General features: G+C 41.8%; 1 protein-coding gene across 1 annotated transcript in view; it reads left to right on the top strand.

Moving 5' to 3' along the window:
• HECW1 (HECT, C2 and WW domain containing E3 ubiquitin protein ligase 1) overlaps positions 1 to 12,629 on the top strand; it is a 235,951-nt gene extending 223,322 nt beyond the window's left edge. The window contains exons 25-27 of the mRNA XM_049641299.1: positions 806 to 920; positions 2,908 to 3,106; positions 12,093 to 12,629. Coding sequence (XP_049497256.1) covers positions 806 to 920; positions 2,908 to 3,106; positions 12,093 to 12,204 — 426 coding nt within the window. The 3' untranslated portion in view covers positions 12,205 to 12,629. The remainder of the gene's footprint in view (positions 1 to 805; positions 921 to 2,907; positions 3,107 to 12,092) is intronic.
• Positions 12,630 to 17,039: the final 4,410 nt, after the last annotated feature.

The following is a 17,039-nucleotide window of genomic DNA, read 5'->3' as shown; positions in this document are numbered from 1 at the left end:
AGGTACCGACTGACCTCAGGTGTTCAGTTGTGTGTGACACAAATAAGGTATAAAGTCAGAGCTTAGCGCCCTCACAAAGGAGGTCTTCCCTCTTTAGAGGGAGGAAGGAAGAGAGGGGAGAAAGGAAGGAAAATACAGTTGTTTTAATATAGAATGCCCATTCCTAGGAAACAAGTCATAGTTTTATGTGGAAGAGAGGATACCTTTTAAATGAAGTGATAATACTAACATCAAGTCACTACAGTGTTTGGATTTTTGCCTTTAAAATGCAAGGATACTTGGAACTTAAATGTGACTAGAGAAAGTCAAGTCAGGTTTGCCCATAACATCATTCTGAGAGGGAGTATCAGAGGGAGTGAAAACCCTGGGACCTTTTTTGAGTTCACAGCTCGTGAATGGGTTGTGTTTCAAATGTGTAAGTCACGATTTTGAACTTAAACATGATAGTACATTTTTTAAAAAGTTGTAGGGGAGCCTGGGTGGCTCAGTCGGTTAAGCAACCGACTTTGGCTCACGTCACGATCTCTGTGTGTGGGTTTAAGCACCACATCAGGCTCTATGCTGACAGCTGGGAGCCTGGAGCCTGCTTCAGATTCTGTGTCTCCCTCTCGCTCTCTGCCCCTCCTCCACTCTCTCTCTGTCTCTCTGTCTCTCTCAAAAATAAATAAATGTTAAAAAAAATTGTTTTAAAGAGAAAATAAAAGTTGTAAATGATGATCAGTTTCCCAGCTTAACCCACAGAAGTAATAATAAGTGAACAAAACCTTTCAGTGTGGTTGTACCTGAAGCCTAATCTGTATTTCAGGTGGTAGACTCGAGGCTTGTCTCTGTGTTCGACGCCAGGGAGCTGGAGCTGGTGATAGCGGGCACGGCAGAAATCGACCTGAATGACTGGCGGAATAACACAGAGTACCGGGGAGGTGAGACGGCAGGGCCCAGCACAGACACACTGTTATATTGAAGTGAAACATGTTTCAATATAAATATATTAATATTTATTTATATAATAATATATTCAATATAAAACATGTTATATTGAAGTGAAATAGATCATAACATTAACCATTTTAAAGTGAACAGTGAGGTGGTATTTGGTACATTCACAATGTTGTGCAACCATCACCTCTCGCTGGTTCCAAAACATTGCCCTCACCCCGAAAGGAAACCCCGGACTCATTCGGCAGTTGCTTCCCATATCTGAGAGCCGTCACTCTGCGTTCTGTCTCTGTAGATTTACCTATTCTGGATATTTCATACAGAGTCATACAATCTGTGGTCTTTGGGATCTGGTTTCTTTCATTAGACATTCTCTTTCAAGGTGTGTTTCGCTGCTTCATTCCTTTTTGTGGTTGAATAATATTCCTTTTATATTTATATTCCATGTATAGTTATAAATATAATATGCCATGTTATAGCTATATATATGATATATATTTCAGAACTTCTTAAAGGGTGAATAAAATTTGGCCTTACTTCGATTTGGCCTTCAACGCAGAGTAGGTTCTCCTAACAAGCCTTCCAGTGACTTCCATCCTGAATGTTCCTTCAGGTGATCCCCATTACTGTAATCTCTGGCCTAACTGCATGTAGTTGCATGACCGAGATGGCCACCCAGAGACCAGCTCCTGAGCTAGGTTACATGCTGTAAAGGAAGCGTCTCCGCTCCAGCTGGAACTGGAATCCTCTTCCCCTCCGTCTCAGTTCGCCGCAACCTGGTTCTGTTGTCTCTCCAAACCCTAAACTTCTCCTAACTCTTGGCCTTCACGCTGCCAAACTAGTCTTCTTGAGACATTTTCACCAAGCCATTTCCTTATCCACAAAACAAACTCCGTATTACTTTTGAAAGTGTTTTGTTTTTAAGGCTCAAAACCATTTCTTTGTGTAAAATATGACAGAGAAACCTCAGTCGGAGCCATAGACAGAAAGCTGGGCCCGCCATCCCAGCCTCCCTCGTCTCCCCAGTGTACTCAGCCATGAGAAGCCTGTGTGGGACCGCTGGGCACTTCTTGGCATGGCAGGGGAAAACCAAGGAGTCGAGTCCCAGTGTCTCTGCCTGGCTGCTACAGCCCTCTATGGCCCTCAGCCAGTTTCCCTCAGACCCCTCTCTGCACTAGTCAGCTTGCAGTTCCCTGCATATTTCTTCCTCATTCTTGTTCTCCGTTTCTCCTGTTCTCCACTCCCACAAAGCCTTCCTGCGCTCAGCGTACACCTCACTTCTCTCTTTCTACCCCGGCTGACATACATCTCTCCCATCTTGGAGTGCCTCTTGCATTTGCAGGGGTGGTGAATCATTTACCTGAATCAGGTGACCCAAGCTTGCTCTCCCAACTGTACAGTGACAGCGGCTCAATACCTCTTCCATGGACCCAAATGGCCTGAGAGCAGCTGTTCCGGAAGCACTAATCACTAATGGCCACTGGAGATTCCAGCATCTTCTGTTCTCTACGCTTGTTGTTTACCTTCCGTCCTTCTTAAGTCCTAGACTGTCCCACGGTATGCAGTTACCAAGAGCTAAGACCTCAGAACAGAGAAAATACAGTGAAATATTATGTTCATAGAGGGTTTTGTCTCTTAGGGTCCCAAGGATCTCTAGCCACTCCTTGTCTCATTTATATGAGGCAGGAAAATGACTAGTGTGGTCCCAATTGTTTACATAGAAAGCAGACATCTCTGAGGACACCCCTCAGAGCATAAAATCTTTTAATAAAATGGCTACTTTCTAAATCTGCTTTTGTTATAAAATTTGACCTAACTACACAGATGGTCTTAGACTTGTGTGAAGGCCGTCAGAGAAATCAGCAGGCCAGCAGCAGCTAGTCGGTCCCCATTGCACCTGCTGCGTGTTTCGCCTCTCTCCCTTCCTCCTCCTCTCTGCACATCCTCCCTTCCTCCTTCTGCCCCATTCAGGTTATCATGATGGGCATCTTGTGATCCGCTGGTTCTGGGCCGCCGTGGAGCGCTTCAATAATGAGCAGAGACTGAGATTACTTCAGTTCGTCACGGGAACGTCAAGCGTGCCCTACGAAGGCTTCGCAGCCCTTCGAGGAAGCAATGGGCTTCGGCGTTTCTGCATAGAGAAGTGGGGGAAGATTACGTCTCTCCCCAGGTACGGGCTCCTGCCAGCCTTCAGGAAACCCACCAAGTATACTTTGTTATTAAGTTTGGATGATGATCCTTTAGGATAGAATTCCCCACCACCTACAGTTTGTTACGAGTTACTGATGAAAGGTGCCAATGAAGAGTCTCTGGGATGTGAATTTAGACCATATTCTTAGTTATTTTTGGACTATTGATGGTGTTTGGGCAATAATGTCATGGTCCGTGTGTGAGTTGTGGGAAGCTTTCCAATCTGTACATAGCCGTTTAATTTAAGGAGGAATGTCTCACCTGGGGAGGGTGGGAGGAGAGGCTGGAAGCCCAAAATAACCCTTCCAACGCCATATCTGTACTCCTCCAGCATGTCACTTGATACTCTGTAGGATAGTTATGCATGTACGTGTCACACTTTTCCTACTATGTTTTCCTAATGTTTATTTATTCTTGAGAGAGAGAGACAGAGAGACAGAGAGCAAGTGGGGGAGGACAGAGAGAGAGACATGGAATCGGAAGCAGGCTGCAGTCTCCAAGCTGTCAGCACAGAGCTCAGCATGGGGCTCAAACCCACGAACCGCAAGATCATGACCTGAGCTGAAGTCAGACACTTAACCAACCGAGCCACCCAGGTGCCCCTATCCTACTGTGTTTTAAACCATGTGAGGACAAGACTATATGTATCTCAGGCCTCTAGAGAGACTTCTATATAGCAAGCTGTCAAGGAGATTATTGTGGGATAAATGCAAAAAAGGAGACACTAAAGATCCCGGCAGTTTAACAGATGAATTTCCTACACTGTGAGTTTTAATCCCTACACTTCCTGGGTCCTTCATAATCCACTCTGGGCAGCCTTTTCCTGCCCTGAAATAAAGAGCACTAAAGACATGCTTCTGTATAGGTACTACAGTAATAAATCCTACTCAACAACAAAAGAAAAGATTGATCCATATTACTTTCTTCTATGATACTTTCTAATTATAAAAGGAGATTCACATTTCATTCAGCTCTATTTCCACATGACTTCCCAGATACCATTGCTAAATCCCGATGGAAGGATTTACTGAACTATGATTTGCATCCAGATCTCCCACACCTTCTAATGTCCTGAAGACAAGTCACCTGATGCCAGTGAGCATCAGGAGGCCCAGGAAACAGAGCTCATTCCCAGCTGGTTAATAACAGCCAAAAGCCTTGGCACAATTTTCAGCCCTGGCTTCACCCACTTGCTCAGCAGCCCCTCAGGGCTCATTTGCATGGTTCTGCTGATGGCTGAACCTACTGAATTAAATCTGGCAAGAAAATAATGCTAAAAAGGCAAGATTCCCATTTGTCTAGTTTAATGATAGATTTGAAAGACAAGGTTATTTGGAAACATTCTGTTCTTATTTTGGAGAATGTGTTGAGTCACCATTTGATGATAGCCTCCACCCCGAGGAGGGACTAAGATACAACCACCTACCTTCCCAGAGGAAGGTAGTCTTATAGTCTAGGAAAGAGGGCAGCCCAGTAGTAATAAGTTACAACTTATCCAAGGGGCACTGAGAAGGGAAGATAAAAACAAGGTGCTATGAGGATGTAGAACACAGACCTAATAATCCCAGCTGAGCTGGTAGGAGGAGATGCCACAAAGAAGCTGGTATTTAGGTGAGCATTGAGGGCCAAGGAATGGGTGGAGGGGAACTCTAGGCTGAAGCAGCAGCTTGAGCAAGGCCTGGGGGTGGGAGGTGGCCAGCATGTGTTCAGGAAGGAGTGCTGGGCCAGCATGGAGGACAGAATGTCCTAAGTGATACTCACAAGGGATAAGGTTGAGAGAGATAGTTTGGTGAATCACAGAGAGAAGCCCCTGCTGAGGAGTCTCAGTTTTGTTCTTTAGGAAATGGAAATAGGAATTGCTTTTGTCATTTGGGGATCACAGATTGAGTCTAATGACGTATTTGCTTTGAGTAGCTTTGAATTGTGCATTAATTCTATTCACCTACACAAACAGCTTATGAGGTGGATGTTGGGCTTATCGTCAGGCTCTTCGCATCGGGGCCAAGGCATCCCTAAAAAGTCTGCTGTTCCACAAACCCCAGAGAGGATTCTTTGGGGAGGCAGGGACTTCACCCTGGACCAGGAGGACCCTAAGAAGCAAAGGCTGAGATGCTCCTGGGAGGACGGTGAAAATGACCCCCTGGATAGTAACCCCTAACTAGTCTTTCTTGTGCATTTTCTGAAGATCCAAGAACCTAAAAAGTGTCACCAATGTGTGAAGAGAAAGAAGTAACTTCTGACTTCTAAGAATGGTAGTTTGGAAAGACCTGGCCAGGTGACGTGGCAGGTAGCAGGAGGCCCTGAGCTGGGCGGGAGCAATATCTGCAATGAGTTGGGGCAGGGAAGGGCCCAGAGGCTGGCAGGAGAGTCAAGCAGACACAGGATGACCCGGGACTTCCCAGAGAATGTGAGCTCAATGCACACTGCCCACACTGGGAGGAGAGGTGGTCTGGAGCTGCTTTGTCTGCAGATCTCCCCTCTACAGACAACTGGATGCCCAGATGAGAATGCCAAATACTGACGCAACCAAACCTGAATCATAGCCCAGCTAAATAAAACCTTTACATCAATCCAAGCCCTTGCCTCCCCAAAACTATAGGAGGGTTAGGAAAGAGGACTTTGAGAATAATTGTTTCTAGGATGTAATTTTACAGTGCCTGATAAACTTCGGTGTAAGACAGGTGGGACAGTGACTAAGGTTGAGGTCAAGGAGCTAGCATGTTAGGGCATTGAACAGGTCATCCATGTGGACTCAGAAGCTACACAGTCTGTTGAGAATGTGTTGAGAATGGGAAGGATTTAAGCAAAGTGATAGAGATTTTAATAAATGTAATTATAGCTGGAAGGTCAGAAGGTATGGAAGGTATATCTAGAGCACTGATTTGCAAACTTTTTAATCATAGGCCACAGAAAGAAATACCTTTTACATAACGTCACAACCCAGTACATGTGTATCTACTTGTGTGTGTGTGTGTGTGTGTGTGTGTGTGTGCAGGTCTGTCTGTCTGAAATACAAGTTCCTCAAAACAACACTTTACCCTGGGGCGCCTGAGTGGCTCAGTCGGTCAAGCATCCGACTACGGCTCAGGTCATGATTTCATTGTTCATGAGTTCAAGCCCCACATCAGGTTCTGTGCTGACAGCTCAGAGCCTGAAGCCTGCTTCAGATTCTGTGTCTCCCTCTCTCTCTGCCTTCCTCTGCTCATTCTGTGTCTCTCCCTCTCTTTTAAAAATATATAATAAACATTTAAAAAATTAAGAAAAAAAACAATACTTTACCCTTATTACCTGCAGGTAGTACACTCTTCTAATCTATCCTATTTGATTGAAATAAAATGCCAAATAAAACCTGTAATTATAGAAAAATATCTAAGTGGCACAAGATTCAGAGAAATAGAATTTTTTAAACATTGTTTCCCTTTATTTTTATTTATTCATTTTAATTGAAGGATAGTTGCTACAAGATGTTATATTAGTTCCAGGTGTACAACATAGTGATTGGACAAGTCTGTTGGTTATGCTGTGCTCACCATGAGTGTCACTACCATCTGTCACTATACAATGCTATGACAGTGCCATTAACTATGTTCCCTGGGTTGTGCCTTTTATTCTTGTGACCTATTCATTCTGTGACTGGAACTCTGTACCTCCCACTCTCCTTCACCTATTTTGCCCAACCTCCCTCCCCACCCCACCCCCAGCAACCATCAGTTTGTTCTCTGTATTTATGAGTCTGTTTCTGCTTTTTGTTTGTTTGCTTTGTTTTGTTTTTAACATTACACATATAAGTGAAGTCATTTGGTATTTCTCTTTCTCTGTCTGATCTGTTTCACTTAGCATAATACCTTCAAGGTCCATCCATGTTGTCACAAACGGCAAGATCTCATCCTTTGTTATAGCTGAGTAAAAGGAACAGAAACTTTTTATCAAAGACTCAAAAGTAATGATCTAGAATTGGTAGTGGAGGGTGAGCAAAGTGCTCATTCACATCAAAGAATGTGGCAGGATGACCATTGACCATCTCTACTCATGGGGACTGAGACAGGATACTAAGACTTGTAGGCCACGTCCAGAAAGGGAGAGTGGGAGAGTTTCCTTACTGTACAACAAGGACTGGGGAGGGAACAGAGGAGAGGCTCCAAAGAAAGAAAAGCGTGGAAGCTAGTCTGAATAGACACATCACAAGGCAGCATGGAGATGGAATAAAGGAGAGGAGGGGAACTTAAGGGTTTACATTTGGAGTGGGAACCAGGGATTCCAGAACTATGAGTCATGGGCAGATTGGCCTAAAAGTTGCAAACAGAATTCTAACAACATGCTCCACTGCAGATGTAAACTGAGCCCAAGCCCAGGTGGAGGGGAAGGCCTGGTTGAGGTAGATATTGACTTACTCTATAGGGATGGCTCTCAAGAGGGATGGGAGAGATGACTTTGCCCCCCAGGGGACATTTGGCAATGTCTGGAGACATTTTTGGTTGTTGGGGAGGGGCTAGTGGCATCTAGTGTAGAGGCTAAGGATGCTGCTAAACACCTGCGATGCACAAGACAGCCCCTCATAATGGAGAATTATCAAGTTTAAAATGTCAGTTGTGCCAAGGTGAAAAACCCTGCTCTGTAGGCTATAAGGCTACAAAGGAGGCTTGAGGGAGCAATTGGGAGTTTGAAAGGGAAACTGACAGCCACTGAGAAGCCATAGAGAAGGCAAGAGGAGAGAGATGTTCAAGAAGAAAAGATATCAAAGGCTTTTAAAAAGCTTGAGGAGGTGTGGGAAGAGAATGGGCCTCTGGATTTGGGGATCAAGAGGTTCAAGTTGAAAAAGAATAGGTTTAGTAGTACTGAGAGTAAGAACCATCTGTTATTCTCTCTCTCTCTCTCTCTCTCTCTCTCTCTCTTTTTGAGATCATAAATGGGGGAGGGATAGCGAGAGGGGGACAGAGGATCCAAAGCTGACTCTGCGCTGAAAGGCTGACAGACTGACAGCAGTGAGCCTGATGCTGGACCTGAACTCATAAATCATGAGATCGTGACTTGAGCCAAAGTTGAACACTCAACCGACTGAACCACTCAGGCACCCCTGAGAGTAAGAACCATATGTACAGGGAGGCTATGGTTGGACAGTGGAAGAAAGTGACATGAAGGGGAGACAGGACTTCTAAAATTGGCCTCCCAACTAGCTGAACAACCAGCAGCAGAGAGCTGCTTTGTTTGCTTTTAGTAGTGTTGTTTGCTTTTGGCCAGCCTTAAAGTGGTCTCTTCTGGGGAGGAGCATGCTATCATTGGTTACCATTTTAATCAACAACTTGGAAAAAATCAAGGAGACACTGTAGACGTTACAAAGTATAAGGGCAAATAATACAGTGATTGGCACAATCTAAATCCTGAATTATCTCAAAATGCTGGAACCCTAGATTAACAACAACAGAGTGAAAATTGACCTGGCATGATTGAAAAGATTCATGTGGAGTTCCAAAGTATCAGTTGCACAAATGGGAGATCAGGGTGGGTGATTCATTTACCAGTGGTTTATATGAAAGAGGCTTTTGAGTACCCACAGGTGTGACACAGTTCCGGAAATTATAACTGCAGTTGTGGTTGCATTATTAAGAGAATCTTATGTTTAGATGATGATTCACATGGGAATGCAAGCTGGTGCAGCCACTCTGGAAAACAGTAGGGAGGTTCCTCAAAAAACTAAAAATAGAACTACCCTACGACCCAGCAATTACACTACTAGGCATTTATCCAAGGGATACAGGTGTGCTGTTTTGAAGGGACACATGCACCCCCATGTTTATAGCAGCACTATCAGCAATAGTCAAAGTATGGAAAGAGCCCAAATGTCCATCGATGGATGGATGAATGGATAAAGAAGATGTGTTATATATATACAATGGAGTATTACTTGGTAATCAAAAAGAATGAAATCTTGCCATTTGCAACTATGTGGATGGAACTGGAGGGTATTATGCTAAGTGAGATTAGTCAGTCAGAGAAAGACAAAAATCATAGGACTTCACTCATATGAGGACTTTAAGAGACAAAACAGATGAACATAAGGGAAGGGAAACAAAAATATAAAAACAGGGAGGGGGACAAAACAGAAGAGACTCATAAATATGGAGAACAAACTGAGGGTTGCTGGAGGGATTATGGGAGGGGGGATGGGCTAAATGGGTAAGGGGCACTAAGGAATATACTCCTGAAATCACTGTTGCACTATATGCTAACTAATTTGGATGTAAATTTAAAAAAAATTAAAAAATTAAATTAAAAAAATAAAGAAAACTAAAAAAAAAAAAAAGAAAGGAAAAGTTAATAAATAAATAAATAAATAAATATTCACAGATTACAAAAGGCATTTATGTGCATTCTAACATTGGTCCTCACTACAACCCCCTGAGGTACACAAAGCATATATTATTGCCCTCATTTTACAAGTGAGAAAACTGAGGCTTAGAAAGATTAACTGACTTTCCCAAGGTGATAAAGCTAGCAAGTGGCTAGGCTGTAATCAGAATAGACGTCTTCCAACCCCTGGTTTTGTGCTTTCTCTGCCACCTACTGCACACGGGAGCACTGGGCCCAGAGCCTAGGGAGGGAATGAGCAGGTGTTCTATGCTGTCAGAACCATGCCTGGAGAACTGCAAGCATTTAAGAATACTGAATCAAGGGCACCTGGGTGACTCAGTCGGTTAAGCGTCTGACTTCACCTCAGATCATGATCTCATGGTTCGTGGGTTCGAGCCCCACATTGGGCTCTGCACTGAATGGCTCAGAGGCTGGAACCTGCTTCAGATTCTGTCTCACCCTTTCTCTCTGCCCCTCCCCTGCTCGTGCTCTGTCTCTCTCTCTGTCTCTCTCTCAAAAATAAACATTAAAAAAAAGAAGAAGAATGCTGAATCAAACCATGATTTGATTGTGTTCATTCATTCTCAATTACAAACTACAGTCTACTTAAGAGAATCAACCAAAGCTGGTGATAAATGCAGTAAAAGCAACTCGAAGAAACTGGGTAGCCATGCTAGGTCTTGAAGAGGTGCCATTTGCTAATGCTTTCAGATTATTCCCAGAAAGTATCTTCTACACAATTCATTTGGTTCCAGCTATTTTGCAAATATGGGATCTTTGACGTAACATTTCCACTCATGAGTGCCAGTTAAAATGGCCAGAGGAAGAAAACCAAGGCAATGATGGCTGCTCATACCTTGCTCCTAACTAGTTCAGCTAGTTTCAGAAGCATATTTGGGATTTTCCCACCCTACTTAACTTGGTTAGCCAGAAACCGGAGCATGTCTTTGTTTTAATCTTTCTAAACATAGAGAAGGGTCGCTGTAATTGTCATCCTACATTGAGTGCTCTTCCACTTTTACTCAAATGAGTTTAGGTAAGACATTTTAATTATTCTCTTGTGAGGTCAACAGAGGCCTGTTTGAATCTTCAATCATAATCTGAGACTCTGCTAATCTTGGTCTATTTTTATGCTTCTTCCCAGGTAAATCCTTAAGACCTAAGGCCAGATACACTCCTATCCTGTGCCCACCCTTGGAGCTTGTGGGGGCACAAGGAGTTCGGGGGTTAGTTTTACAAGAACAGTGAGGGAGCTATGGCCAGGAGAAGGAGAAATGGATGCTGAGAGGCAAAAACATCAGCATCCTCCCACTATTCTTCCCGTGCAGGAGAACCCACCTTCCCTCTTCCCTCTTCCCTCTTCCCTCTTCCCACCTCCCCATCACCCAAATAATCTCTCTCATACCCTGAGCACTGCATCAGCCTGGTCAGGAACTCTGAAAACAAAGGTATAAACAATACACAACTTCCTTAAGGATCTTGTAATTAAAAGAAGAATTCAGTATCCCAAGTGAAATTCAAATGAAGGGGAATGGTCTCTTTGCTTAGAGTTTTGTTTAGTCTTATTGTGTATATGTTTGTTTTGTGATGTTTTATCTTCTCGTTTATTGTTAGTTTAGTTTAGTTTAGTTTAGTTTATTTCGTTCCATTTTCATGTGCCCTTTTCTGTGCTGGTTGGCTTTTCAAGACACCATTGCAACACACCTTTTAGGAAGCAAAAGACATTAAATTGACCTTGAGCTGCACCCATCCACCTTTCTCCCTACTTTGGTATAGACCTTGGCCTCAACCAACAATTCCATAAAAACAAAGCACATCTGACAGGAAGAAATTAGTCAGGTTATTTGAAGTTCCACGAGGGGAAACTGTGTCCTGGGCCTCTCGGGCTCACCACTGAGCCCTATGTAGGTAATACGGGGTCTGGTCCTGGTCCGTGCATTAGTGCAAGGCAGGGAAAGCCATTTGTTATCTAGACCAGATACTGGTGTGCGTGGGCCCATAGGATGAATGAAGGATATGACAAATAAGGCAGAACTCAGGGCACAGGGATGCTCCAGGCAACCAGGGAAGACTATTCCAAAAGCTCAGCTGTTCTTGGAAGTGACGCACTCTGATGTCAGGTTAGCTGTGTCCCCCTGAAACAGAAGAGTCACACTGTCTCCAGGGCACACCTGACTTGATAGAGCATTGGATCTCAGAATTTCAGGGCATCTGGTGGCATCTCTACATCAATACACATGGTTTACTGTGGCCCAGAAATCAGAGCTAGACAAGGAGACTTGGGAATATGATCCTGTAGTACTAATGATGTTTCTGCCTCCTTCACTGATCACATCCAATTCATATTTCAACTGCAGAATAAAACTGATATTGTCGATTGATGAGTGTGGTTTGCTTGTAAATGTTTCTAGTTATTCTACTCCCTCAACTAGTTTATTCATGCCTAGAAGGCCATCGTTCTTAGTTGCAATCTTATATGGTGGTCCAAAACCTGGTTGTGCTCATTTTTTATTCCCTTTTGCTTCATACCTTCAGATTGATCACAGATACATACAGATACATACAGACCAGTTGTACCTTGAAACAAACACCTTCACCAATCTTTTCTCCCCATTCAGGGCACACACATGCTTCAACCGACTGGATCTTCCACCTTATCCCTCATACTCCATGTTATATGAAAAGCTGCTAACAGCAGTAGAAGAAACCAGCACCTTTGGACTTGAATGAGGAAATGGAAACTCACCTGACATTTTCCTGGCAATCACATCACCCTTTCTGGGATCATCCCCTTGCCCTTTCCCTGAATCAACTCTCCTTTGATTTTGGTATTCCATGATTTTCATTTTCAAACCAAATCAGGATTGACAAAAGCTGTGCATGAAGAACTGCCTTCTTCTGAGATCCTACCTTCAGGCTTATCTCCTCTACTCTCAATGAACTGCTAGCCTGTATGCAATATTAAACAACAGCTGTCTCAAGGTCTGTGTGTATCTCCACATACCTCCATTACTAACAATGAAATATGAATGCAAGTTATGCTACACTTGACCAAATGGTAATAAAAGTTTACTTCCATTTATATAATTTTAGGGAAATTTGAGCATTAAGCATTCCGAGCTTTTTTATGCCCATGTCTTCTGAGCAGAGCCACCATTTTTTATAATTTCTAACGAGCAACTCCAGGTCTAGGAGTCAATCAACATTTTCTTTTGCTCCCACTCTACTTTTCCCTGTGCACACTATCCATCCAGAAACAGCAGTGACAAAGCTGCAGTTTTTATACATTCAACTCATGATTCATATGTGGCATCAGTCCCATTAGCTGGAACGAGCCTAGGCATATGGTGCAAATATTACACTTTCCAACAAAAAACAAAAGCAAGAAAAACACCTCCTGCTGATGCAATGTGGTGCATCTCAATGGTTGTGGGGATTGTGGCTCAACCTGAGTTTAGAGAAGTCTAGGAGGGGTGCACCCCTCATGAACACTTACCACACAAGAAGCAGAAAACTTGTGCACACGAAGGAGATCTCATTATGTAGCATAAAGGATGAGGCTTCTCCCCACACTGTGTTGTGTGGAATGTGATGGTGCAAAGACGAGAGAGGGAAGAAGGCCATGTTAGGTTGGTTTGAATACCTGAGTTCTGTACTGTTTTGTTCTGTTTTGCTTTGTTCGGTCTAGCTACAGTTCTCCTTCACAAAGGAAAAAAATGTATAGATAATCTCATGACTTTGTTAAAGCCAGGTAATTATTGCTTGGCAAACAAACTTTGTTTTAACTTTGATACTGTTTTTTTCATGCTTTTTTCTTTTTTTTCTTTTCTTTATGATGGTGTTCAAATTCCTTCACATCTGATTGTCCCATGGGGACCACACTAAACAAGAAGCTGCAGAGAGTGATGGTGCTTGTTCGGGGTCAAGGGCAATATAATACTCCTTCTTCATCCATAGCAATCCTCCAGGAGCAGACACCTAACACCCCCAGAGGCACATTGATTTGTCAGAATAGAGATCCAGTTTCTTTTAGCACTCAGTAAAGAGGTATCTCAGAAAACTTAGTGTTTTCAAGAAAACAGTTGCAGGCTCCAAAGACAGCCTAACCTCTTGATTCCATTTGGAATAAGTGCAAACATAATGGTGAATCTCTATTTTTCTAAACTTGTTATCCATGTTGTCTGAAATATGTCGTGAGTGAAAGTGTTTTTCTTCACTGGGAAAAGAAGAGCTAAAGGGGCCTCACTGTTGAAATGTCACATCGTTTGTTTCCAATATACCAAACAAGGGAGAAATGTGAGACATTTAAGACAAAGTCAGTTTCACAGGAAGCCATGCCTCCTGCTCCTTGTATGGGTTTGTGTACAGGCAGCACATTGCATTTCCTGCCCTCCAAAATGAAACTTCTTTTGGTAGGAATTATTTATAATGTCCAGCACACCTTGCTGCTGTGTATCTATTGTCAATCAGGAAGTAATACGTTCAGAAATTTAGCTTCTATTATTTGCCAAGGTAAGATGGAATGTGTAAGTTACATAATATAAATTTGAAGGATCTGTAAAATTCAGTACATATTTCAGTGTCTGAAAAGTTATGAATTCCATTGAAGCTGTTATTTATAAAATCAGAGCATAAGAGTAATACAAATCATTTCACCATTTTAACTCTTTGAACATCATATCTAGTATAGGGAGCATCTTTCATTTTTAGAACTTGGTGTTATACATGTGTAAACACTCATTAATTCAAGCATCCATTCTCTTTTTAGTATTTCTCTTGTTAGGCATTGGCAAGGGAGGAAGATGTTCAAAAGATGGAACCTGCTCGTGAGGAGCTTTACATTTACACAAACATCTAATTAATATATTAATTAGATTACTTGATGTCTATTCCACCCATACACAGAAGGAACAAGGTATCCTAGAAAATATATAGAGATAGATATCTCGGGCATAAATGGATTTTCAACTAACTTTTCCTTCTTCCTGTTCCTCCTTCCTCCTGCCCTGATGCCATGGCTCTAAATGTGTCCCACGAAGCATTCATTACAAGATCAGTATTTGATAAAAGTATAAAATTCCAAAAAGAAATACTGATGTCAAAGTCAGCTGAAAGGAAGCAAATCTTGCTTGACAGGGCCCCAGATTATATGACAGTCTTGCACAGAATTGTAAACAAAGGGAAGAGGAGAACAGACAGTTGTTATGGAATGATTCTATGATTTCCCCATGTCCCAAGTCATGTTTCTTTAGTTATTATTCCCTAACATGTGAAGCTGGAATACATGAAAATTATGTATAATTTTTCATTACATATATAATTATGCTATTAATTCCATCAGCTAGAGGTGTAAACCTCCCCCAATCATGTGACTCAATGGGCAAGGCAGATCTGTTTGTTACCACTTCTAATTTTTTTTTTATTAAAAGCATGAATTTTCTCCATGGAGACATTTTATATTAATTACTTATAAACCACAATTCTCCTAAAACAAAACGTTTTAGAGTTAGTTTGGTAAGAGTGTATTACCCTTAACTAGAGGATAAACAAGAACAATAAGCAAGAGAAAATTTATCTTTCAAGTAGAAAAATGCTTTTAAAATGCTATGAAGTGTCATAATAATTTTATGGGTATGACATTTTATTCTATCACATGAAAATGATACTCCTAAAATTAGAAATTGCCTCTTCAGGGTAGGAGTTCTCTGTTACTTCCTATGTAGAGAGAAGTTGGCAGTGGTTGTGAGAACTTTTCCTTCCCATCACCGCTGTAGCACAGTTTCTTGCGGGCCATGAGAAAATTAAGAAAAAGAGATCTGGGATTCTTTGGCAGGCTTCTAAATCTTTTTCTCTTTTAATCCATGACCACATGTCCATTCATGGTAAGTATATTTGTGTGGCAAGTCAATAAGCCAGACTTTCCAGAACAGTTTTAATGTTACATCTATGGCATTGTCAGTCCATGTGTCAAACTGTGTGTCCAAAATTTGGGTTCAAAAAATTTCTCAGTTGCCGCAAATGATTTCCCAGTCAAGATGAAACACTTTCAAATGAAAGTAGTTAGAACTTTACATAACAAATGTGGTGCTTTATTATTATTATTATTATGTACTTCAGTGTTCATTATTAAATCTACTGCAATACTATATCATAAAAATCTGGGATGGATGTTCTAGCCATCATGAGGTCCAAAAGAGAAAGTGTTATTTTCCTGTTAGTGACATGTAGTCCCTTTGTTCTAGTAGGAAAAAAAAGGTGCCTAGAGGTAGTGTATAGAGTAAATATTGTTCCATTAGCCTACTTCCTGCAGCTTCCAATTTATCTAAGGAAATGTCTATAACAATTTTGTTAAAAGTCTTTGTTCTAGTCAATAGCAGGAGAAGTCCACATTACTGGGCTGATTTTGCTTACATCAGCAAGAGAAATGTCACGTGATACTCAGGCAGAGCTTTCTCTTCCATCATACCACCTTCAAGGAATGTCAATAAACTCACTTTGGTATGGCATTGTGTGTGTTCCTTCTTCCAAACAAAAGCCAAGATAATGCATAACAATTTGTATTATGCCTATGTTCTCATTGGATATAAGCAATAAAACAACATGGAAGGCTACCAGCGCTATGAAGAACAATCCCTGGAAAAATTATTTATCAAAAAAGCATAGTCTGTGTTCAAAAACCCATGAATAAAGGAACGGCTTTTGTAACAAGTTCCTTGTGTAAGCCTATTAGAACTGCACACAAGCCACGTGGGCTTCCTTTGTGAGTGTCCTTTATGTTGAACCACGCATACACTGGCTTATTGAATTACTACATGTTGAGATGCTTCTCAAAGACTTCAGGACACAGCCTAATACCAAGTGTGACCCTAGGAAAAGGTTTAGCACCAGGCCAAAATGTTGTGTCCAATGACACATATCATTACTCCCAATATTGCAGTGGTATTACTTCCTTTCCAACTTCTAAAAGACAAGCCATGTGGCTGTCACTGGGCAGTCAGAAGCTGATTTATTCTTTGAGGGAAAAAAAAAAAAACATTATTAGAAAGTGCAGATATGGGGCACCTGGGTGGTTCGACTTCGGCTTAGGTCATGATTTCACGGTTCGTGGGTTCGAGCCCTGCGTTGGGCTCTGTGCTCACAGCCTGGAGCCTGCTTCAGATTCTGTGTCTCCCTCTGTCTCTTCTCCTCCTCTCTCTCTCTCTGTCTCTCTCTCTCTCTCAAATAAATAAATATTTTTTTTTAATTTTAAAAAAGAGTGCAGGTAGGACTGAGAAAGGGAAAAATCTAAGAAGTCTCAATATTTCATTTCATGCACATGCTGGGTTTACTTTCATTCATTCTAACTGAAAATGATTTTTCTCTTAAGGCATAAGAAAAAAATTAGCCTAAACCATAATTTATAGACAGTAAATGATATTATTTTATATTTTAATCTGGTAATTATTCTGAGATCAAGATTAGATTTCAGATCTCCTGATTTCTATGGCCATGTTTTTCCAATATGCTATGCTGACAGCTGTTAAAAAAAAAAAAAAAACACACATAGTTTATATTCCAGATGAAGT

The sequence above is a fragment of the Panthera uncia genome, chromosome A2 (genome assembly GCF_023721935.1).
Source record: "Panthera uncia isolate 11264 chromosome A2, Puncia_PCG_1.0, whole genome shotgun sequence".
Lineage (NCBI taxonomy): Eukaryota > Metazoa > Chordata > Mammalia > Carnivora > Felidae > Panthera > Panthera uncia.
This window is presented reverse-complemented; position numbering and strand designations above follow the sequence as displayed.